The sequence below is a fragment of the Semicossyphus pulcher genome, unplaced genomic scaffold (assembly GCF_022749685.1).
Source record: "Semicossyphus pulcher isolate SPU_LCO1_2020_fin unplaced genomic scaffold, fSemPul1.0.p SCAF_9, whole genome shotgun sequence".
In the NCBI taxonomy this organism is placed as follows: Eukaryota; Metazoa; Chordata; class Actinopteri; order Labriformes; family Labridae; genus Semicossyphus; species Semicossyphus pulcher.
The window spans coordinates 30,829,026-30,849,234 of NW_027211770.1; the positions used below are offsets into that span (position 1 = coordinate 30,829,026).

General features: G+C 43.3%; 1 protein-coding gene across 6 annotated transcripts in view; it reads right to left on the minus strand.

Moving 5' to 3' along the window:
* Positions 1-1,794: 1,794 nt before the first annotated feature.
* mef2d (myocyte enhancer factor 2d) overlaps positions 1,795-20,209 on the minus strand; it is a 110,157-nt gene continuing 91,742 nt past the window's right edge. For 2 of the 6 annotated variants that reach the window (XM_069655499.1, XM_069655500.1), the window contains exons 8-11: positions 19,255-19,284; positions 16,429-16,546; positions 15,820-16,003; positions 1,795-6,593 (exon numbers count right to left, since the gene is read on the minus strand). In XM_069655499.1, the coding sequence (XP_069511600.1) occupies positions 6,146-6,593; positions 15,820-16,003; positions 16,429-16,546; positions 19,255-19,284 (780 nt within the window). In that variant the 3' untranslated portion in view covers positions 1,795-6,145. Of the gene's footprint in view, positions 6,594-9,680; positions 9,732-14,062; positions 14,132-15,819; positions 16,004-16,428; positions 16,547-19,254; positions 19,285-20,209 lie in introns of all 6 variants that reach the window. The other 4 variants (XM_069655495.1, XM_069655498.1, XM_069655497.1 and 1 more) reach the window with 4 other exon arrangements.

The following is a 20,209-nucleotide window of genomic DNA, read 5'->3' on the forward strand; positions in this document are numbered from 1 at the left end:
TTGCTGTTCAGCCGTGTTTACTTTTATCATAAAGCAGTTATTCTTCGATCATCAGTTTTGACAGCGTGTGTCGAGATGAAGGGATAATTGCTTGTCATGTTGAGATAATAAGATAAACTGTTTTTGTGGTTTATCTCAAGGAAACAAGCAAAAAGTCATGTAAACAATATTTAAACGTTAGAGTATGCTATTTTAAACATCTCATTTAAAACCCACCATCTGTAGCCTCCGCATGCATGCTAACTGTATGTAGGATGGGTTTTATATCGGAGCCAATGGTCTCTACAGATTAATGGTCATACCTTTCAGCTCTTAGTTTATCAGAGACAGAGAGGCTTCACTTCAACCCAAACACCTGTGTCCCCAAGCTCCAAGGTAGGACGCATTATTTTATTAATATATCCAACCATCAAAGGTCTGTCTTTGAGGGCTTCACAATATCAATCACATCTCAGTCCATTACCCTCAGCTGTTTCTCTCTCTGACCTTTGACCTCCTCTGTTGAAAGAACAAGGAGGAGGGGAAGAGCAGCTAATTTGTCTCTTGTAGATCAATAGAGTAACGCATTTCATTGATCTGCACTGAAAGTGGCTCAATGAACATCATGACTGCAACTTACTAACTCATATTTATATCTTCAGAATCATTCATTATCATACGTCTTTGCATGAGTGTGTATATTTCTTGAAATCGGCATCCTTGACCCAGCTCCTAAATCCATATGTGCCTGGTTGTAACCTGAGGTCCACTGGCTTGGCTCTACTGGTCGGGCCTGTTGGTGTCCAGATGGTGTCCCGGCCATTTTCAACCCATTTTTTACTTATTTTAAGGCATCAAATTTGGCTTGTTTTATTGTTTCTGTTTTTTGATGCTGCTGCTTGTATATATACAGCTGCGGAAACATTAAGAGACCACTGCAAAAATACGTTTTTCTCGAGACAAGATGCACAAAAAAACCCTCAGGACTCAGGAAAAGTTCACAGATCAATATCTGGTGGAATAACCTGGTTTGTAATCACAGCTCTCATGCATCTCTGCGTGCTCTCCTCCAGTCTGTCACAGAGCTGTTGGGTGACGTTAGGCCGCTCTCAGAGCAGCTCAGCTTTGTAACCGTCCATCTTCCTGTTGATCACATTCAGGAGGTTTTCAATGGTTCACATCTGGATCGGGCCGGCCATGACATCAAGAGAGAGATGCTGATTTTAGGAACATTTGATTGGTCTCTTATATTTGTCCAGAGCTGTATTTGCATTATTTCGTTTTGTTGTTTATGATAAGACCATTGAATTGTATTCTAATTTGTCTGTACAAGCATTATGAGAACAGGTGCTAAAACAACATTTATCTCTCAAAATACTACAAAGAAAAAGTACCATCTGCAATTCACCCTGCTGCTCACAAGTGTGATGTTGCTATTAACCAGCTATTTAGAAGTTTATGCTAAATGTAATTTTTTAAAGTTACTGATTTGCAGCAGCACAGATGTACTCTCATGAAAAATCAGTATACGGTTACACGTTTCAGACATGTGATGAATGCGCTCTCCCTTTCATTAGTTTAGTCTTTCGAGTCTACACTTTAATAAACAACAAACTCCATAAAAGATAAAAATGCAGATTTTCTTGATATTCTGGGAACATGAGATTCTTGACCCATGACCGGCTCTCACTGCCTCCCTGCAGCTTGTGTCCTGCAGCAGCCCAAACATTAGGGTGCCATCTAGTGTTCACAGCATGATACTGTTTCACATCTAACACACAAAGACAAATAAATGACACCAAGTCAAACTTTTCTGTAGGTCAACTTGTCTATTTAATATATAAAATACGGTAAAACATACGCAAAAAGGGGAGGAGGGTAAGAGGGGACCAATGGATACTTTGGTACAATAACAAACACTTTTTTTTGTAAAAGCAGTATAGAATTTGTAATAACATATCAGTGCATACTTTATTTATGAAAATATACACAAATTGTATATCATTCTCCAAAAACAACAAAAAATTATCTTTACAACAAAAAAAGCAGACTAGCCGAACACAATATATTAGCTATAATTTATTTTAAACTTTTTTCTTCAATTTTTTTTCCTTAAATGTATTTCTGTGTGTGTATATTTGTGTCGATATTACATTTGTAATTTCCTATAACATGATTCACTCGTCGCTTGTTTTTAAAACGCCCATGCATTGACATCATTGTGTCTGGTCTGTAATAAGTTATATGTGTCCCGCTGCCCCTCCCCGCCCGCCCCGACCAACGCTGCCTCCATGTTAGCGTGTGTGGACTGAGAGGTTTGTACATTGGACTCAAAAGTTGCAGCATTGAAGCGATTTGTCGACTCGTTCGGCGCCTCCGTCCCACAGCCACACGTGTACTAACATCACTACGCTTGTGTTGTTTGTTCATGTCATAAAAATCGTGCAACATTAGTAACACCCTTTTTTTTAAAGAAAAAATAAAACAAATCCCAAAAAACAAAAAATATATTTATAGAATATTTTATATATTAAAATAAAATCAAAATTCCAAATAAAACAAGATGCCTAACCTACACAAAAAAACGCAGATTCTATCATCATGACAGCTGTGGTGATGATGATAATAATAATAATAATATCAATTCTCAGAACAATTAAAAACAGACTGTCACCAGCACAAATTAACACTGGAAAGTGAGTGAGACTTCTACACATCAGTATACAGGAGCAACATTTTTATCAGGGGATGCAGGTTCTTAAAACTCCTCTTCAGCACGATTGTCTTTCTGGTTTGTGATTACAGCGACCCCTAGTGTTGCTCCAAAGTGAGTGCCGTCGCAAAGGATGCCATTGTGTTTATTCTTTAGACAAACCTTTGACTTGCAGCTTTATACGCAGGGTTTTTTTTTTGTTCAAAGCTCGGGGTACAACAGTCGTAACAGTCAAAGTGTTTACACTCGGGGGGGATTTATGTTCACTCTGCCACGCGCTCAGAAAAGCATTATTGACTCTCAGACTTGTCACAGAGTGGATGAGTGTGTGTGAGTGATTGACAGACGGAGAGAAAGTGGGAAAAAGTCAGGAGTAGTGTGTGATGAAGGGATGGAAATGACCCTAAAGTAATTTGACATGTTGTCATTTCAGTGCTGACACCAACTGTCTGGACGGAGTAAACATTAAAGTATGTGTGTGATGAAATGTCTATGTATGTCTGTGTGTGTTGAGATTAAGTTCTGAGTGACTGACAGGGGTGAGAGGGGGGTGAAGAGGGCCAGCCCACGAGAAGAAGGATGTATGTGGTTGGCTGGATGTGATAAACCCGACAAGTCTGCGTTGGATTTGGGAGGTAGTCATTAAAAGATCAAGACTCGCTCTGAAACCTCCGGCTTAGCTATACCCAAACTCTGCCTCCGAAGCTTTTAACAAGCAAATGGACCGAGGCTGAGAGTGCTTTTAGGAAAAATAAATACATGAATTTGCACTCTTGACCACTATGTTCCTAAAAATCTACCCGCGAAACCCTTAAATCACCCAGTCGCCAATTTTATACAAGTACAAAAAATGACATCCTTCACATTTCTTTCACCTTCATAGTGTTTTTTTTAGTTCTCCATGATATAAAACTACAGCCAACCAGTGACAGGCGGAGGAGAGATCCTTTAAATATAAATACATGGCTTTTAACGAGAGGAAAAGGTGAGCCTCGGGAACAGAAAGGTAGGCTGGGGGCTGGGGGCTGGGGGCTGGGGGCTGGGGGCTGGGGGCTGGGGGGCATCCTTGGCTGGGGTGAACGCAGACTTCCTGTGTTTGTTCTAGAGATGGACTGATATGTTTAGGACTGATAACATTTTATACTCATGCAAATACTAAGTACTTACATAAGCCAAGGAAATTACTAGAAGCTCAAAAAGAAGTGCAGAGATTGTACTGACAGAATGCGAGACGACTTGGAGTCCTCCCCAATGATTATTGGAATTGTCGACTCGAAGGTGGCAGCCCTAATTAAGTTTACAATTGCTGCTAATAGCAAACTATGAGCAGGGAAAACTAATCAAAATAAATGAGCCACTTCTGTCATTTAATTTCAAATAAAATTGCTAAAAATATTAATAAATATAAATACGCTTCAATCAGCCTTTGAAGTTGATATTTTAGTGAAGACGTTTGAAACACATTTCCCTTTATAGATGCTTTTAAAGCCTCTCTTATAATTAACTTTTTTGTACACTGTCTTCAGTTTCTGTTCTTTGATCAATTATATTTGTTTAATAAGGATTGTTTTAAACAGGCACCCGGTGTGCCTCAATAAATATACAAGGTGGTCCCGCCTACAGAGTTGTAATACGAGCTTTTAAATTAGTTAGATTGAACTGCAACAAAATTTGGGGGATTAGATAAATAAAAAAACTTAGTATATCAGTCTAGCCCTAGTGTGTGTGTGTGTGTGTGTGTGAGTGTCAGGTGTGGAAAGGTGTCAGGGGTGGGGGTCAAGGTAAAGTGCGCTCCATCAGTGACAGAGTCCTAACCATTGCTCACTCAAAAACAGTCCCAAGTCACCACGGCTACATCTTCCCTTACTGCCTCTACAGCGCCCTCTCTCGGCCGGTCGACATATAACACTTTATATACACGCATAAATAATTTTTAAAAAAGAGACCGATCCACTGAGAATCAACGTGTTTGTTTTTTGTCTGTTTCGTTAAGGGATATCCTGCCGAATATATAGTCAATATATACAATCCCTGTCGTCTATTGTAGTCTCCTGCACTTGATGCAGGGCTGCCCTTGCTACCGCCTGAAGCTGTTTAAATATATACTTGTATAATATCTATTTTTTTTAACCTTCAAAACACCTTATCCCTGTCACACAAAGCCACAAAGGTTACAGATTGCTTATATACATGGTACCTCACAAATCTCCCCTTTGAACATCAGCTATCTATTCAAAACATGAGTCGCTTCACAAAAATAATTTCAGCTGTGTGCATTGCAGGTGTGTGTTCAAGGATGAAAATTGATAGTGAACATTTGCCTCAAATTACTTTGTTAAAAAACGACCAGTTGAGGTAACAAACCCGTATACACACACACAAACATACACATCAAACACACACACACACATACACACACACGCCTTTCTCAGCATCTGTAGTTGACGAGATGTGGGCGAAACTAGGATCTGTGTCATGTGTCGTTGAGCTGTTGCAGCTCGTCCCTGATTCAAAGAAAAGCAGTCTTTTACCTCGGCAACAAATTCCTCGTTTGACAGCTAGTCTGCATGGTTCAGATTAAATAAAGACCCCGGGGGGGTCGTCAGTCTTGTACAGGGCCAAAGCGCCGGCCTGTTACGCGTCCGTCGGCTCGGCTCCGGTAGGGGATGGAGGGAGGCAAGTTCTTTTAGTGTCTTCATATTCAAAACTGAAATCCAAACTCTAAAGATCAACAGTCAAGACAGAAGGACAAAACTCCACGCTTTAAAAAGAGCAAAAACAGCCCCGGCTTTTAGGAAAAAAAAAACAAGAATCGAGAGCAATAGCAATACAACCACGTTCAGGCTGATTTGTACGAAGATGTGGACTCGTTTGGTGGCACTGAATTGATGCAGTGCAGTTTTGTTTGACCAGAACTTACTGAAAAACAGACAGTAAGGACAACCCAATGTAGGGCATGCTGGGAAATCATGTTTGTTTGCTCTGCCAGTGGCGATCGGGTGAAATCGGCCAAGTCCAACTGGCCAAATTTAGGGTTGTACCAGCCACTGTGGTCTGATTGAAATCATTCAGTTCTACTCAATACAGCTGAATAAAGTCCAACATTGTAAAGTTAATAATCCCTGGTTTGGTGGCTCAACCCCCTTTGGGGTTTTGTGTGAGTGAAAGTACATTAGAGTTCAAATGTGTATGCACATTGCCATACTAGTGCGTGTCAGTGTCGTACGTGCGACATGAGTGGTAGCATGCTTGTGTTGTGTCTGTATGTATGTAGGGTCAGTATTTCCTGTGTGGACAGACGTATCGATGGTGGGTTTACATATATATGTGTGTGTATGCACAGGGAAGGGAATTGGGGCATCAGGGCTGGTGGGGGCATGTACACAAGCCACAAGTACACCTCTCCATCCTCCATCTTTCCATCCGTTCGTCCATCCCTCTCTGATCATCTCTTCATGTCACCCAGGTATCCAATCTCATTCTCTTGACGTTGGTCCCATCCTGCTCCTGGGGCTCGGCCGAAGAGGGTCGCAGGAGGACCATTGTGGGTTGTTGGGCCCCAGCGCCGGCATGGTGCTGGAAGTCCTGACCCCCTCCTCGTCCCTGGGTGCCATCATCCCGGTCGCTGCCCTCATACGAGCTGCCGTTGCTGCTAAGCGAGTCAACTGGCGAGCGACCTTGACCTCCCACTTCCAGGCGCAGGGTACCGGGGTAGGCAACAGTCACCAGACCTTGTCCTTGGAGTTGACCCTGGTTTCCTCCGCCTCCACCTCCCCCAATGCCACAGGTGGAGCTGGGTGTGCTGCGGTCGCGGTTTGGTGAGACTGGTTCGGACTTGATGTTGACGTTGGGGTTTGTGTTGACTGTGAGTGCTGCGCCCTGAGGTATGTGACCCACCGGCCTGGAGGGATAGAGAAAGAGAAAGAGGAGTAGAAAAAGATGGAAGGAAAGCAAAAAGACACAGAAAGAGTCAGACTACCGCCAGTATGAAGAACAAGATTATAGAGCTGCCTGTTCTATCCTTGAAAGTTACATAAGAGCAGACCTTCAGTAGACAGTTTGCAGGGATAAAACATACAGTTCAGCCAGTAGTACAAAACATTCAAGGAATGGTCGCTGTCAAATGAATAACAACATTGGCTTTGACAAGAATAAGCTAGTCATGTTCAAAGACAACTACCCAAAACAATCAGCAGCAGAGCTATCAACCAGGCAAATGAAGGCTTGGGCAGACTTGAGCACATGAGAAACAAAGACATACAACACACAAAGAGGACTACATTTGAGCCTACATAAAAGCACAGTCCGTAAGCCATGCAGTTCAAACATCCTACCACTTTGGATTGGTTCATATCTGTTCCAAAACCCATCGATTATCATCTGAAAACGAGAGAGCCCCTAGTGGCGGAGGCCAAATTTTCAAGGCTTCTGATAACTGACAACTGATAAGGATATCTGGGCCAAGACTTCCTTTTCCATGCGCTGGTCATTGTTTACAGTCCGACTACTACCGCTTGAGACACAGGAATGGAATTGGAGATAAGAGACAAGGTCTGCAACTGGATTGTTATCTACATTGCTAAGCAGATATCTCTTTATAGAGATTTAAAAAAAGCTATATCATCATCAGATTATTGTCAATGGGTTCTGGGACTGCATTTTGGTCAATTCATTTCACCTCTTCTGCTCTCCAAATGGAAGGTTTTCCTGCATACAACCCTGACTATCCAAACACAGCTGAATATAAGCATCAGTCCAGAGTGACAGGCCGTTCTTTTTCTGCTTTCCCAGCATGACAAGCTGCTGGCTATCAGACATCAACATCTGTCTGCTTCTTTTACCAATGACAACCCATTGCACTTTTCTGATGCATTAACCAAGAGACCCTTGGTTCTGTCAGTCTGGTAACAGAGTGATTAAGAGTTCAAAGGGCACAAAACTCTATCACCGTTGGACAATCTTTGGGATTGGGAGATTGGGAGCCCAGTCTGAGGCAATGTGGATTTGATAAAAAATAATAATAGATGACTCCTTCAAAAGGCCTGCGTTCCATGATCCAATTGTTGGACGCTGCTCTTTACATATGTTTGTGATTCTGTCATTTAGACTGACTGTTGCACAACACATCACCGGCGGGATCATCAGATGGATCCAAGAGAGTCAATTGATACAGCCCTTGTTCCACCTATTGGCAGTGTTCAGACGAGAAAGAGCACAGAACCCTTTCGTGTGAGCATGTGACTACAGATATTGCTAAGACTGTAATATCAAACAAGAATGAACTCTTGAGTAAAACATCCATGAGTTTAAAAGATTAACAGATGCTAAGATTGCACAAAGGTTTGCTCCACATTGAGGAAGGCGTCAGAGAAACACTGATTCTTGCCGCGTGAGACTGTTTTTACAGCCTCTTATGTTGCAACTAAGAAAACAAAATGAGTCGACTCGTGGTCTTCCTGACTGAGGACGATTCAAAATCGTTGACTTTTAAGAGGCAGCCCAAGATGTCATGCTGTTGTTCTGACTGGGCCGAGAGAGCCCCGACTCACTTAATATTTCTAAACATTTCCATTTGACCAGTCGCATCACTGACATCCCAAAAATCTGTATGCCCAGGATGAAGTCATGTGCCAAAAAGCTTCCATCAGTGTCAGTGCTTCTACCTGCAATGACTCTTTGATCTGCACCTTCACACTCAGCTTTCACCTCCTCCTCCTCCGCTGGCTGGAGGCTGACTCAAACCTGTCACTGAGGCTGACACCGGCTGTTGACGCTGCACTGTGTGGCTCGTTCCTTTGACGGTGTAGACAGGATTTTTCGGATCGTGCTCGTTTTCTTTCTCTCTCCCCCGGCTTGACACGGTCGATCTGGATTGGAAGCTTCCAATTACTGCATTTGGCGCCTCGGGTGTGTTCTAATATGTCATATCATGAGCCATCTGCAGAACTGTATCTCTAATATTCCCTCAATTACTGGCGGACTGAGAGGGGAATTTAAGATAGCACCCCTTCAGGCGGTCTGGGTCTGCAGCACTCAAATGTGCTTGCTGTCTTGCTCCAAATCTGACACACTTAAACTCATGCACTCTTGCTACCTTACATACAAATGCTCCTTCCTTCCTGTACCCTCTCACAGACACACACACACACACAAATCCCTTGGCAGCGGCAGTGAGGCTCACTCCGTCTCTCGCTGTGCCCACTTCATCAAACCTGCGCGTCCTGTCGTGGCTCGGCCCGGCGCAGGTAGATGGATGGTGGTGCCACGGGGGTGCTGTTGCTATGGCGAGTGAAAACGGCAGAGTCAGCAGGCCGGTGACAGTGATGAAGGCGAGAACGGCAAGGCTACCCTCGAGCGCTAACAACACAGCGAGCACAGCCAGAAGCAGACACTTAGTTACAGTGCGGTGTGATGAGATACAGCCGCGTTTCCCAAAATGCTCTGCTGTTCTGAGGACCAACAAGCTGCAAGATCACTTTTGGATATGAACTCAAATCAGAGAGATTTAGTGTATTAGTCATCTCCACAGCTATGTGTTGTACATAAAATGCACTTTGATACTTGATTTGAATAAGAAAAGCCTGGTCTGTTTGCAGTTCAGACTGTTCTCTCGTTAGATCATTTTGTATTTGTCTTCTGACTAAGTGATGTCATCGGGATTATTGCAGCTCGGGCATGGAGACTACAAACAGGTCTCCACCGGTCGACTCGGACCCTAGAATCTGAGACCTGTAAGGGCTTTTATAGCAATTGTAACATAGTGCACAGAATGTGCCGTCTCTCCTGCTGCTTCATAAACTCCACTCTGACATATTTAGATTGTTTTTTAGTTTGGGATGTTCTGTCTTTCATTGTTTCGCTTATTAGCAATCATCACGTCAGCTTTTGCAGGTGGAGTTTGGAAACTGCTGAGGTTCCTCCATGCAGCAGATATTTTGGGAAAGCAGCGTGCTGTAACTGTGTGGCTGAGGTATAGAGAGTACAGTACCAGCAGAGGCCCTCCTCCCTGCCAAAGAGCAAGTTGGACTGAGAGGCCAAGCTGTGGAGGGAGGTGGAAAAAAGAGACAAGCAAGTTTATAAAGGAAAAGCTACAAAACAGCAGGGAAACAGTGGGATGGAGGCCAGTCGTGGTCAGTCCAGGCACGGTTACCGCAACAGCTGCTGCAGACACACTGAGATGTTGTTAGAGCAGGGTACTGCAGGAAGCATTCGAGTGTGTCGACACAAATCTGATCGTTGTTTTAACAGTCCGCTCACTCAAACTTGAAATAAATGGATTTTCCTAAAATTGGGATCACACCAGTTTGAATACTCTCACATTACATGAATGTATCGTAAATTCTCTGTTTATTTTTTTGTGTTACTGTGTTTCTTTGGTTTTTCTTTAATGGTTAGTTCCAACACTTTGTCTTCTACAATCAACAACACAAAAACTAAACAATCAAGACATCTGTAGACAAGAAACTCTCTCTGTAGGGAAGCTTTCTGTAATGTTGTCAGACACTCAGAATAACACTCCAAGTCTGTCAGTGGCAAAACAAGAACTTGTAGTAGATGCAATTTGACCAGGAGCACCTTCTCCTAAAGGTTTTATTGCAGCCATTACAGCCTGTTTTGGGGCTGAAGACTGAAGCAATCTACTGGAGCATTCCAAAACTTGTTCCAAATGTTCATTAAGGCCTACAATTTGGGTCAGGTTTAGAAATACTGGAAAATGCTGCTAAATTGGCTGAAAACTAAATATTTCTCAGCAGCCTTCTTCTGGAAACTTTAAAATATCATTTCCTGCCTTTATTTTACCAATCAGCGTCTCCTCTGATTCTTCCAACATTATAGTCAACAAAGCATGCCGTAAATCAGCTGAGTACAGATGCAGCTCTTGATGGCTGCATGCAAACGCTGATACTTTGCTATTTAAAATAGAGCAAAGTAACCTTTGATGATCCTACACTGTTATGACTAAACTGACTCCATGTTTGATGCTTAAAAAAAGCTGTGGTGTTTTGTTCAGGTAGCAGGAGGCCTAATGAAGCTGCTGATGGTTTGAACCCTGTGGTTTGTAATCTGTAGTCTGGGAAAACACTGATTCCTCTGGGGAGGTTTTTCTGAGCAGCCTCTGTGTGTGCATTGTGCCCTGCCGACAAGCACCGGGTCCTGTAAGCAATTTAGCAACGTGTGCACCGTCTGCAAGTGTTTTTAGTTTCTCCTACACCACAGCTTAGAGAAGGAGAGGAAAGACACAGTCAGAGAGAGACATGAAGTGTTTTTGTGTGTGAAAAACAAGAACAAAGCAGAAGAGCACCGACAGAGACATCAGCAACATTTTATGCAACTCTTTTAACCGCAGAATGATGGATTTGTGGCTGCCTACCTATGGATGAATCAAATGCACAAAACAACACTGAGCAGACATTGGCCCTAAGTTCTGTTTTTTCCTGCACAAGTGTCCCAAACGGAGGCCCTGTCTGCAGATAAGACATTGACTCAGTGAGAAAACAAACAGCATAAGATGAGCAGTTTCTATATAAACAGGCAAACCAGCTGACAGCGAGGCTCAGCAGGGACGTGGTTTAGGGGGCAGCCGTGACATTAACATTTAGATTGCAGGAGTGAGGAGGAAGAGGAGAGTCAACAGGTGTACGCTGAATTAAACCGACAAAGAGCAGGAAATAAGACGGAAGTAGAGGAAGAGGAATGATTAAAAAGGGGGATGGGAGCGGATGAGGTGACAGAAACTATTTCCTCGTCGAGCCTGTGGCGAGGAAAAGTGTGGTCGACAGCGAAGGCGAGGCTCGCAGCCAAACCATCATTCACTGTTTGATTGGAAGAGCTTGTTTGCTCGCTGTGATGAAAATCAAAAACAAACCGGAACAGTCTGGGCTGCAGAAGTGCCCACGTCTGCCCATGCTGTCCTAGGACAACATGATTTTTTCCGTTCAGCCGAGAAGGAGAGAGAGAACAGTTTGGTGAGCTGGGAAAGCTTCCCACATTTCTGTGGCGCTTGCTTGTTTTCAGCTACAGCGATTCTGTCATCCTGATCCCACACACAGCACGGGAAACCTGCCGGGTGTTCATCCTAAACCTGAGCGAGGAGGAAATTAAAACCCTGCTTATTCAGTGAAGTCGGGACTATTGTTCCCGGTGTTTAAAGAAAGTCTTTCCTCTTTTAAAGCCCTAAAATTTACACTAGCACTGCAACTAGTTTGCAGCATTATTCGTGGATTCGTTTACCAGTTATTGTCTTGACTTGGATGTTGTTTAAAAGTTCCCCGACGCCGGAGTGAGGTCTCCAGATATCTTGTCAGATTTTAGGAATTTTATATTTCTTTTTCTTCTATAAAGCACTAAATTATCTTGTGCCTGAAAACATATCTGATATAAATGTGTGTTACAAATCATCCAGACTCCTGCTGTCTTTTTTTCCACGGACAAAAACAAAGCAACACATCCTGCAGACCTGAGCTCCACCAAAACTGTCAGCTCTTTATAACCAGGGCTCAAAACTTTCTAGTGAGCTGCAGCTATCATATAAAAATGATACAAAACCTTTAACTAATTATAGCTTTCCTTCAGCTCACACTTGTTGTCTTGTCTCTGAAAGATGCAACATAATTCTTTGTATACTTTATAAACTTCCCTTTCCTTATTTTGTTCAACCAACAGTCCAAAATACAAAAATATTATTCAACTTGTTCGGCCAATAAGATAACGTCAAGGGGTCACAGAAATTGTTTTAGTTTATCTTAAAGATGAAGGGGCGGGGTTTCTTAAAGGGACGGAGCTGACTGAGTCGTTTCAGGCAGAGGCTGTGTGAGAGCCTGCGCAGAGCACCACTGTGGGAAAAATGAGTGTAAATTATGCTTAAGCTATACCACAGGTATCAGAGAGTGAAATGTGAAGCTTGAAATAAGCATAATATCCCACCTTTAAGGAGTTAAAAATTCCAGTTGGTCTCATCCATTGTTCGAGCTTCCTAAATGTGTTTATTTACTCACTACGACTAGACGGAACTGAGAGTCTCTTTAGGTTTCTGACAGCTGGAACAAAACAAACACTCTGAACATCTAAAGCTTCAATGACACATAATTGAATCATTAATGAAAACAAGCATTAGTCTTCCTCTTAAGTAGTTGCTCTCTAAGTTACTGTAAGAACACAGGTCTTATAAAATTGGCCTTCGCTAGAGAAACAGTTGCTGGGTTGTTTTTTAATCTTATACTCTTCTGTGAAGTGAGATCGAGCCGCGAGTCTCCGAGCGGTTTAACGGATGTGTTTGCTGAAGGATTGCGGACAATCTGGACGACCATTTGTTAACATTTACGAGGCGATATGAAGAGTTCTGCTGCCTGTGAGCTGGTGCTGAGTGTTAACTATACGCTGCTTTGTGCTCAACCCTCTGGAGGCCCAGCTGTTGTATACAATAACAAACAACCTATTATCATATTTCCAACGACAGTTTTCCGCCTGTCAGACACAGAAACAAATAACGGTCTCACTGCTGACAGCTGGTTTTACTTTAGGTGTCTTTTTTTACACATTTAAGTTATTTTTATATCTTCTTTTTTAGGACAGAGATTCTGAGCAGTCTTTGAAATTAACTTAATGCTAAGCTACATCTGTAGCTGAGCTTGTGTTAAACAACAGAATATAAGCATTGAGAGGGCTGTCAGTCAAAAGACTTCCCCTTAAATACTTTGTGTTTAATAGTTATTGCTAAAATGAGATCTGACCCACGAGAATTACTGGCTATTAGCTGATTATCAAACTCCAAACTGCATCTCATTTAGTGTTAGCTGTCTGCATAACCGGCTCTGACAGCTAAGCTACATCTAAATTATTCTTTTTGGTCATGCATACTGTAACATTTCAGGCCGACATGTATCTGAGGAGTTGGAGTTTACGTCTGACTGTCGGCTGACAGTGACAGCTAAATGGCTGAAGAGTAAAATTTTAATGCACTGAGCATGTCGGTGGCACACAGCTGTGCACGGGGCCGCTGTTCGGGACTGAAAGCAGCATCCAGAGACTCCTTTTATCCGAGTAGCTAGCGAGACACCGCGCTGTCACACTGCAGCATCTTCCTCTTTGTTCACGACACTTCTAAAGAGCTTCAGATCTCAGCTCTAGGTGGCACGGAAAATCTTACAAGCACACTAGTAAACTGATACTGGGAACAAACTGAAAGAGCAATGAGGTACAGACACAGCGAAGCAACAACAGGCATCACAATCAACATACAAATGGAGAGAAAAGATATCATGAAATTGGATCTGCTCTGTTATTTCTTTGGGTTATTTTGGCTCAGAACTGTGTGATAACTTGACAGATAACAGGAATGGAAAGGCTGCTAGATGCTATCATGTCATTCACCTCAGGTTAGCAGCAAAATTGGAGATGCAGTTAACCATCTCCGCATTCTGTTTCTCTGCACCCCACATGCTGTGGAGAAAAGGGGGGGAGGGAGGACAAAACAAGAGGCAGTTACAAGCCGCTCCCCCAATCCACAGGTTAGCCTAGCTTAGCACAGCCAGACTTAGCGCTAAAAGCTAAACTAGCTACAACACAAATGTGCCTGGCGGGGCTCAGGCAAGGTCAGCTTGGAAGATTTTACTGAAGGTAGCTCCTACCTGCGTGTAATGTGCTAACAGAAGGTGGACAAAGATTATGTGAACACTTTAGCGACGAGAACTTAAAGGGAAAGTCTGGCATTTTTTTATCTCGCAACTATTTTTACATATTTTGGAGTCCAAATGACTAATGTGTTTAAGTAGTTTGCTTAAGCAGACAGCTGTGAGACAGGCTGTAATGGCTGCCACGTCACCAGACTCCATTGATAAAACGAGTGATTTTATCTTGCAGAACAGGGGAGTTGCTGTTCTATCTTTGCCTCCACTGGCCGGTTTACTTTGTGTTATTTTAGGTTAAAGTAATAATCTCGCACTTTTCCATGTAAATAAATGTCTGTTAAGTCTCTATCACCGAATGAGGTAACACAATGGTGACTGAGCCTATGGCCCACTGATGAAAGCCTTTGCAGTATATCGTATTTTTATGGACTGGGTGTCTGTGGCCACTTTCAAAAAAATGTACAAGCTGCGCCCAGTTAGTGACGCGTTTTCCATCAGCCAGCAGTGGTTGGTCTGCCAGAGAGGGTAGGCGGAGCTAAGCGGCTGCTTTTCCGGTTTCTGTAATCTACTATGGCTGAACAAACAAAAAAAAGATAGATTACTACCGATATTCAAAAATAAATGAAAATCCAAAATTTCACGCTCAGCTGAAGCCAAACAGTCTTAAAAGGAACGCGAGCTAGAAGAGTCTGGTTTAATTGGTTAGTGTGCTCCCATAATTACCGATTAGCGCCAGTGGGTGGCGCTCAAGAGCACGGAACTGAAATATTCATGATTGTATCTTTAAGTTTACATTTTAAAAAACACTTTTAAGCAAACAAACTATACGGTTAAAGTAGCAACAGACCAGCAACTCCCATGTTCTCAAAGGAAATGATGTTTTAATCATTAAGACCCCAAAATAGGCGCAGGTTTAAGCCGCTAACCAGAATAGCATTTTTTCGGTGATCAGACCGACTAGAGGGACGCGACAGATAAACTACTATTTAAAGTTGTCTTGTAGAGTATATGTTGTTTTAAGACCGACATCCCATCCTACCATTATAAACTGTCTGCCAAAAAAGAACGCCATTATTTTTATGTCTGAGAGCCAGTTTCAAACCCTATGTGTGTTTGTCTTCTGGATAATGATGCTAGCAGCCTAGCCTTGCTACCAGGAGCTAAATCAAAGTTGGGCTCCAGTGGGAGTCTGGGCTGACTGTGTTGGTGTGTGTTTGCGTGTGTGTGTGTGTGTGGGTGTGTGGGTGTGTGTGTGTGTGTGTGTGGGGGGGGTTATCTAGGTCACCACAAAGATGAATCAACTGCAGCTGGGGTGATGCTACAGCTCGTACGGCAGAGGTGCTTCAAGTGTTTTATGTGTACGTGTGATGGCCGGTACTGAATCAGCTGACGTGTGGCAGTAAAAGTCTACAGGCCGGATGTTTGAGGGGAAAGGTCAAAGGTCAGGAAGTGAGCCAATCAATCACATTTAAATAGTTGAATGACGAAAAGGGAACTTACACCAAGTTACTGAGCGACGCCAGGCTCAGCTGCTGTGTCTGTTGCTGTTGTTGCTGCTGCTGCTGCTGCTGTTGTTGCTGGGAGACTGCTGGTTGCTGTTGCCAGGCAGCCATGTTGCCAGGCACCAGCCCGGGTGGTGTGAACGTCTGGAGCGCTGTGAGATCTGCACTCGTCAGCTGGTAGTCTGAGATTAAGGGATGGAGACGCGGAGGGAGGGAGAAAGAAAGAAAGAGAGAGAGAGAGAGAAAGGAGGTGAAGAGGAGGGGTGAGGGGGATTGTTTTACATCATACAACTTTCTGCTGCATCAATATTAATCAGAGCTAATCCATATTAATGGAGACCTTTGAAGTGGAATCATTCCAGAAGCTCTCCCACAATGAACAAAGTGAATATTCATCGTGGTTTGTGGCTTCACACTGCGAGCTTTTCACGTTTTCCTACACGACTCAAGATTCCTCATGACATAATGCAGACTACATCTTTTACTTGTCTTCTTGTTTTATCTCTTTTTTCATCCAGTTTCAGCCCTGATGTGAACAGACTCAGTGTAAGCAGCTCAAACGTCCCGTCCAGCTGCAGGGAGTGCTGCGACGCCTTCGCTGTCTTACCGGTGTTGTAGGCCGTCTGCATGCCGGAGAAGGGCGCGAGGAGACTGGGTGTTGCAACGGAGACCACTGGTGTTGTGAGAGACTGGGCCACCTGGGAGGCACCTAGCCGCTGAGCATTCTGGGGAGACAGAGATGGAAGGAGGAAGTTGAACATTGAGACGCTGGAGGTGGAAGAGGTGATTACTGCTTCAGGATCTGGGGGCCTTTAGGAGGTCTAGGGCGTCTCCAGCTAAATGGTCTGACTCCCCTCAGTAAATCTGCGTCTCCTCTGTGTACAGTGATCTTTTTTGTTTTTGTCGAGGGATTAACACGTTTAGAAAGTTTTGAAATTGCTACAGTGCATCGCTTAAGTATGCAGCCACTAGGAATGTCTTTAATGGCTGCGACCTTGGGGAAAAGCGGCTGATCAAAGATAAAGTTCTCATCCTTTCTCTGTGCTCTCCTCTTTGTTAAGGGACAGTTTTTCACATCGCTTTCTTAAAGCCTCCAGACTCCATTCACCAAAACAGTAATTTAACCTCGCAGAAAAACAGGGGTTGTTGGTCTGCTGCTGCCTTAATTAGTCCGTTAGTTTGTGTTATTGTGTTTTAAGTGGTTAATTTGTGTGCAACAGAATATTTGTTTAACACACAACAACAGAAAAGTAACTGATCGGCAAATCCCAAGTGTTTTAAGGCTACTGTTTCCGTGAATGGAGTCTGGTGGCTTTGCAGAGATCGCTGAACTGCTCTTTCTCTGCAGGCACACTTCCCTCATATTTTAACAATAACAAAGGTGGCAAAATGAACTTTTTTCATTTATTATCGTTGCAGCCGTTACTTCCTGTTTCACGGCTGCAGGCTGAAACAATCAGGAGCAATTCTAAAACTTTTTAAAAGTAATTTAAACCCTTAAATATGCAAATGTAGGCCCCCGTTTTTAAAACACTGGAATCACCTCTGTCTCAGATTTCTAACCCTTCCTGCTCGGACCTTTGGACCCAGCGTTGTGGCTCTGTGTCGTGAGAGAACTTGGTCCGGTTCCACACCAAAACAAGTCTTTTTCTCCTTATATGGGCATACTGTTATGAGTTCACGGCAAATGACTTCATCCATTTTCAACAGCAATAATGATAATGGTTAGCATGTGCTTTCCACTGTACAGCGGAGTGGGTGCAGAGACCTTGTAATGAGACTGAGAACAATTTAATTATGCTGTTACTACTGAAATATTTCAGCCTGTTCGACTTCTGCTTGGAATAAAAACAAATACATTATCCTGCCATTTAATTGCAACCCCTGCTTCAGTGCAGCAGCTCTTATTAACTTTCAACCCTCAGTTTTCCCGCAGCTGAACTGGCAGAATAAATAAAGAATAATAATCTAAAACAAATCCAACAGAGCACTAATAAGTAAAGTCTGACATAATAAACAGTTACATCACTCTAAGTTTGCTGTGCAGGCCAGTGGAGGATGTTTTATTCATGGTTCCACAGACAGAAACGTTGCTGCTTCCTGTGAGAAAATTCAAGCACCTCAGTTCTCTCCGAGGCGTTTAACTTTTCTGTGACACTTTAACATCTGCGTGCAAGATGAGAAGTGTCTCGCATCTCAAGGTGGCGTTGGCAAGGCAACGCTGTCGCCAGGGCCGGGGCGATTGTGTTATGTAGCGTCACGGTGGAAAGGTGTGATGAGAGGCATCGCTGTGCTGGAGAGTCATGCTGACAGGAACGCATGCATCGACAAGGCTGACAGAGGAGAGATGTGTGTGTGTGTGTGTGTGTGTGTGTGTGTGTGTGTTTGATTTTAAAAGTGTGTTTGAAGGGAGGTATGAATACACAATGTGAGGTGTGTGTTTTCCTTCTGAGGCGTGTGTGTATTTATGCAGAGAAGTATGCATGGACACATGGCAGCATGCACGTGTGTGTGTGTGTGTGTGTATGTGTGTGTGTGTGTGTGTCGGGGTCAGCGTGTCGGCCTCCAGCATCTCCGTCTGTGCTCCAGGTTGGAGACTTTGTGATCTTTGTTCACTCTGATCCTCTGAGCATCGACAGGCAGATGAAACCAAACATGCACATGCTGAGCAGCTTTCACGCCGAGCGGAGAGTCAGCTGGTCGCTCAGGTTCCTTCAACATCTCCTCGACACGCTGTTTGTGCAGCACAAATGTCACTTTAAGCTCGAGTGTGCCGTCAAATTTAGCACAAAATAAATGCACCGTTTTTAGTTTTGTTGCTTTGCTTTTCACAAATGTGTTTCTTGACAAAGGTAGGTGTACGGCTGGTAGGTAGGTTTGTTCTATGTTCTAAGTGCACAAACACACAAAGTAAAATGTGGGAAATTTGTAATCGTTCATCCACATTCTGCAAGAAGAAAATAATAGCTGTATAAACTTTTCCCTTAATCCTCAAAAGCAAATTGCAGGATGCACGTCTATACGGTCACAGATGACTCATAAGATCAGGCTATATTTCCCTTTGCAAACTGTGTGAAGAGCATTCTTCTGCACGATTGAACATGTGAAGTGATTTTATCAGGTAGAGTTTCAAAACTCAAAGTTCAAGTCAAGTGTTCTGGGAGTCGCGGGCAAGCAAGCCAAATGTCACAGCAGTCCTTGTTTGCGATTGAAACCTCTGAACCTGGACGCGACGGTCTAGATCTCCCAGGAACCTTTGCAACCAGCTGATTTGTCCGCCGCGTGTCTCTTGCTCTGACGCTCTAACCGCTCTTCTTCTCTCGTCACAGCACCTGAGTAAACCCTGACAGGATGCGTTAGCTGACGGTGCTCGCGCTCATGCTCGGTGAGATCACACACATCCAGGATGCTCAAAGTCTTAAAGTCTATTCACCTCACTCACCAACTCCAGCTCTTCCTCTGTCTGCACGGCGGGGGGAGGAGGAGGGGAGGTAAAAAGCAGAGGAAGGTTATGTTTCTACAACAACTAACTGCAGTGAAATATGAATGTTTACGTCTCGTAAAAAGTAAGTTGAGGAATGTGTTTATAGTGATTCTTTCACATGTTAAACTCCTTAACTAAAGTGCAGCCAAACTAATCACTGGCTGACTGAGTCCAGATGTTGAATTGGACAAATATTCACGTCTCTGCAACATTCAGATGCAACACATCCCTAAAGAATCTGTCCTGTGTTTCTGTCGTAAAAAAAACTTAAACAGAAAACTTATTTTTGTTTAATAGCTGCAGAAATCTACATTTAGTGATGTAGCAGAACAGAAACTGGAGGGCTTTCGTTTTAACAGCTGTATGTAGGGAGGTATGACACGGCTGCAGAGCATCAACTTAAACCCATAGGTTTTTATAAAATGGCAATTATTCCTCTTGCAAGAACATTTTTATTTTCTGATCCTTTACGAGCCCTCCAAGTCCGATAAAACACACTCGTTTTAAGCTCGTTTAACTTATTAAAGAGATCTTTTCATCACTGGGTCTGCTTCTGCAAGATTTCATTACGAGCATCATCATCGTCCCAAAACTGCCTGCTGAGTGGACCTGGTAGGACTCCTTTTTCTGGAGTTTGATTTGCAAAAAAAACCAAACTGATCCTGAAATCAGACATTAGCGACGGCGTATTAGGACCATTGTAAAAAACAAACAAGTCGGAGTAGAAGAGGAATATTCTGAGATTAAAGTTCTGAGAAAAGAACTGGAACATTTGTGAGATTATAAAGTCATTTATTTTGAGCCTTTTTGAGCCGCAACCCCCCCAGGAAGTAATACTGGGATTCATGGCCCCCTCCCTCTGATTCACCTGTTCCTCTTCTCTGCCCTGTTAGAGCTCAGAGCA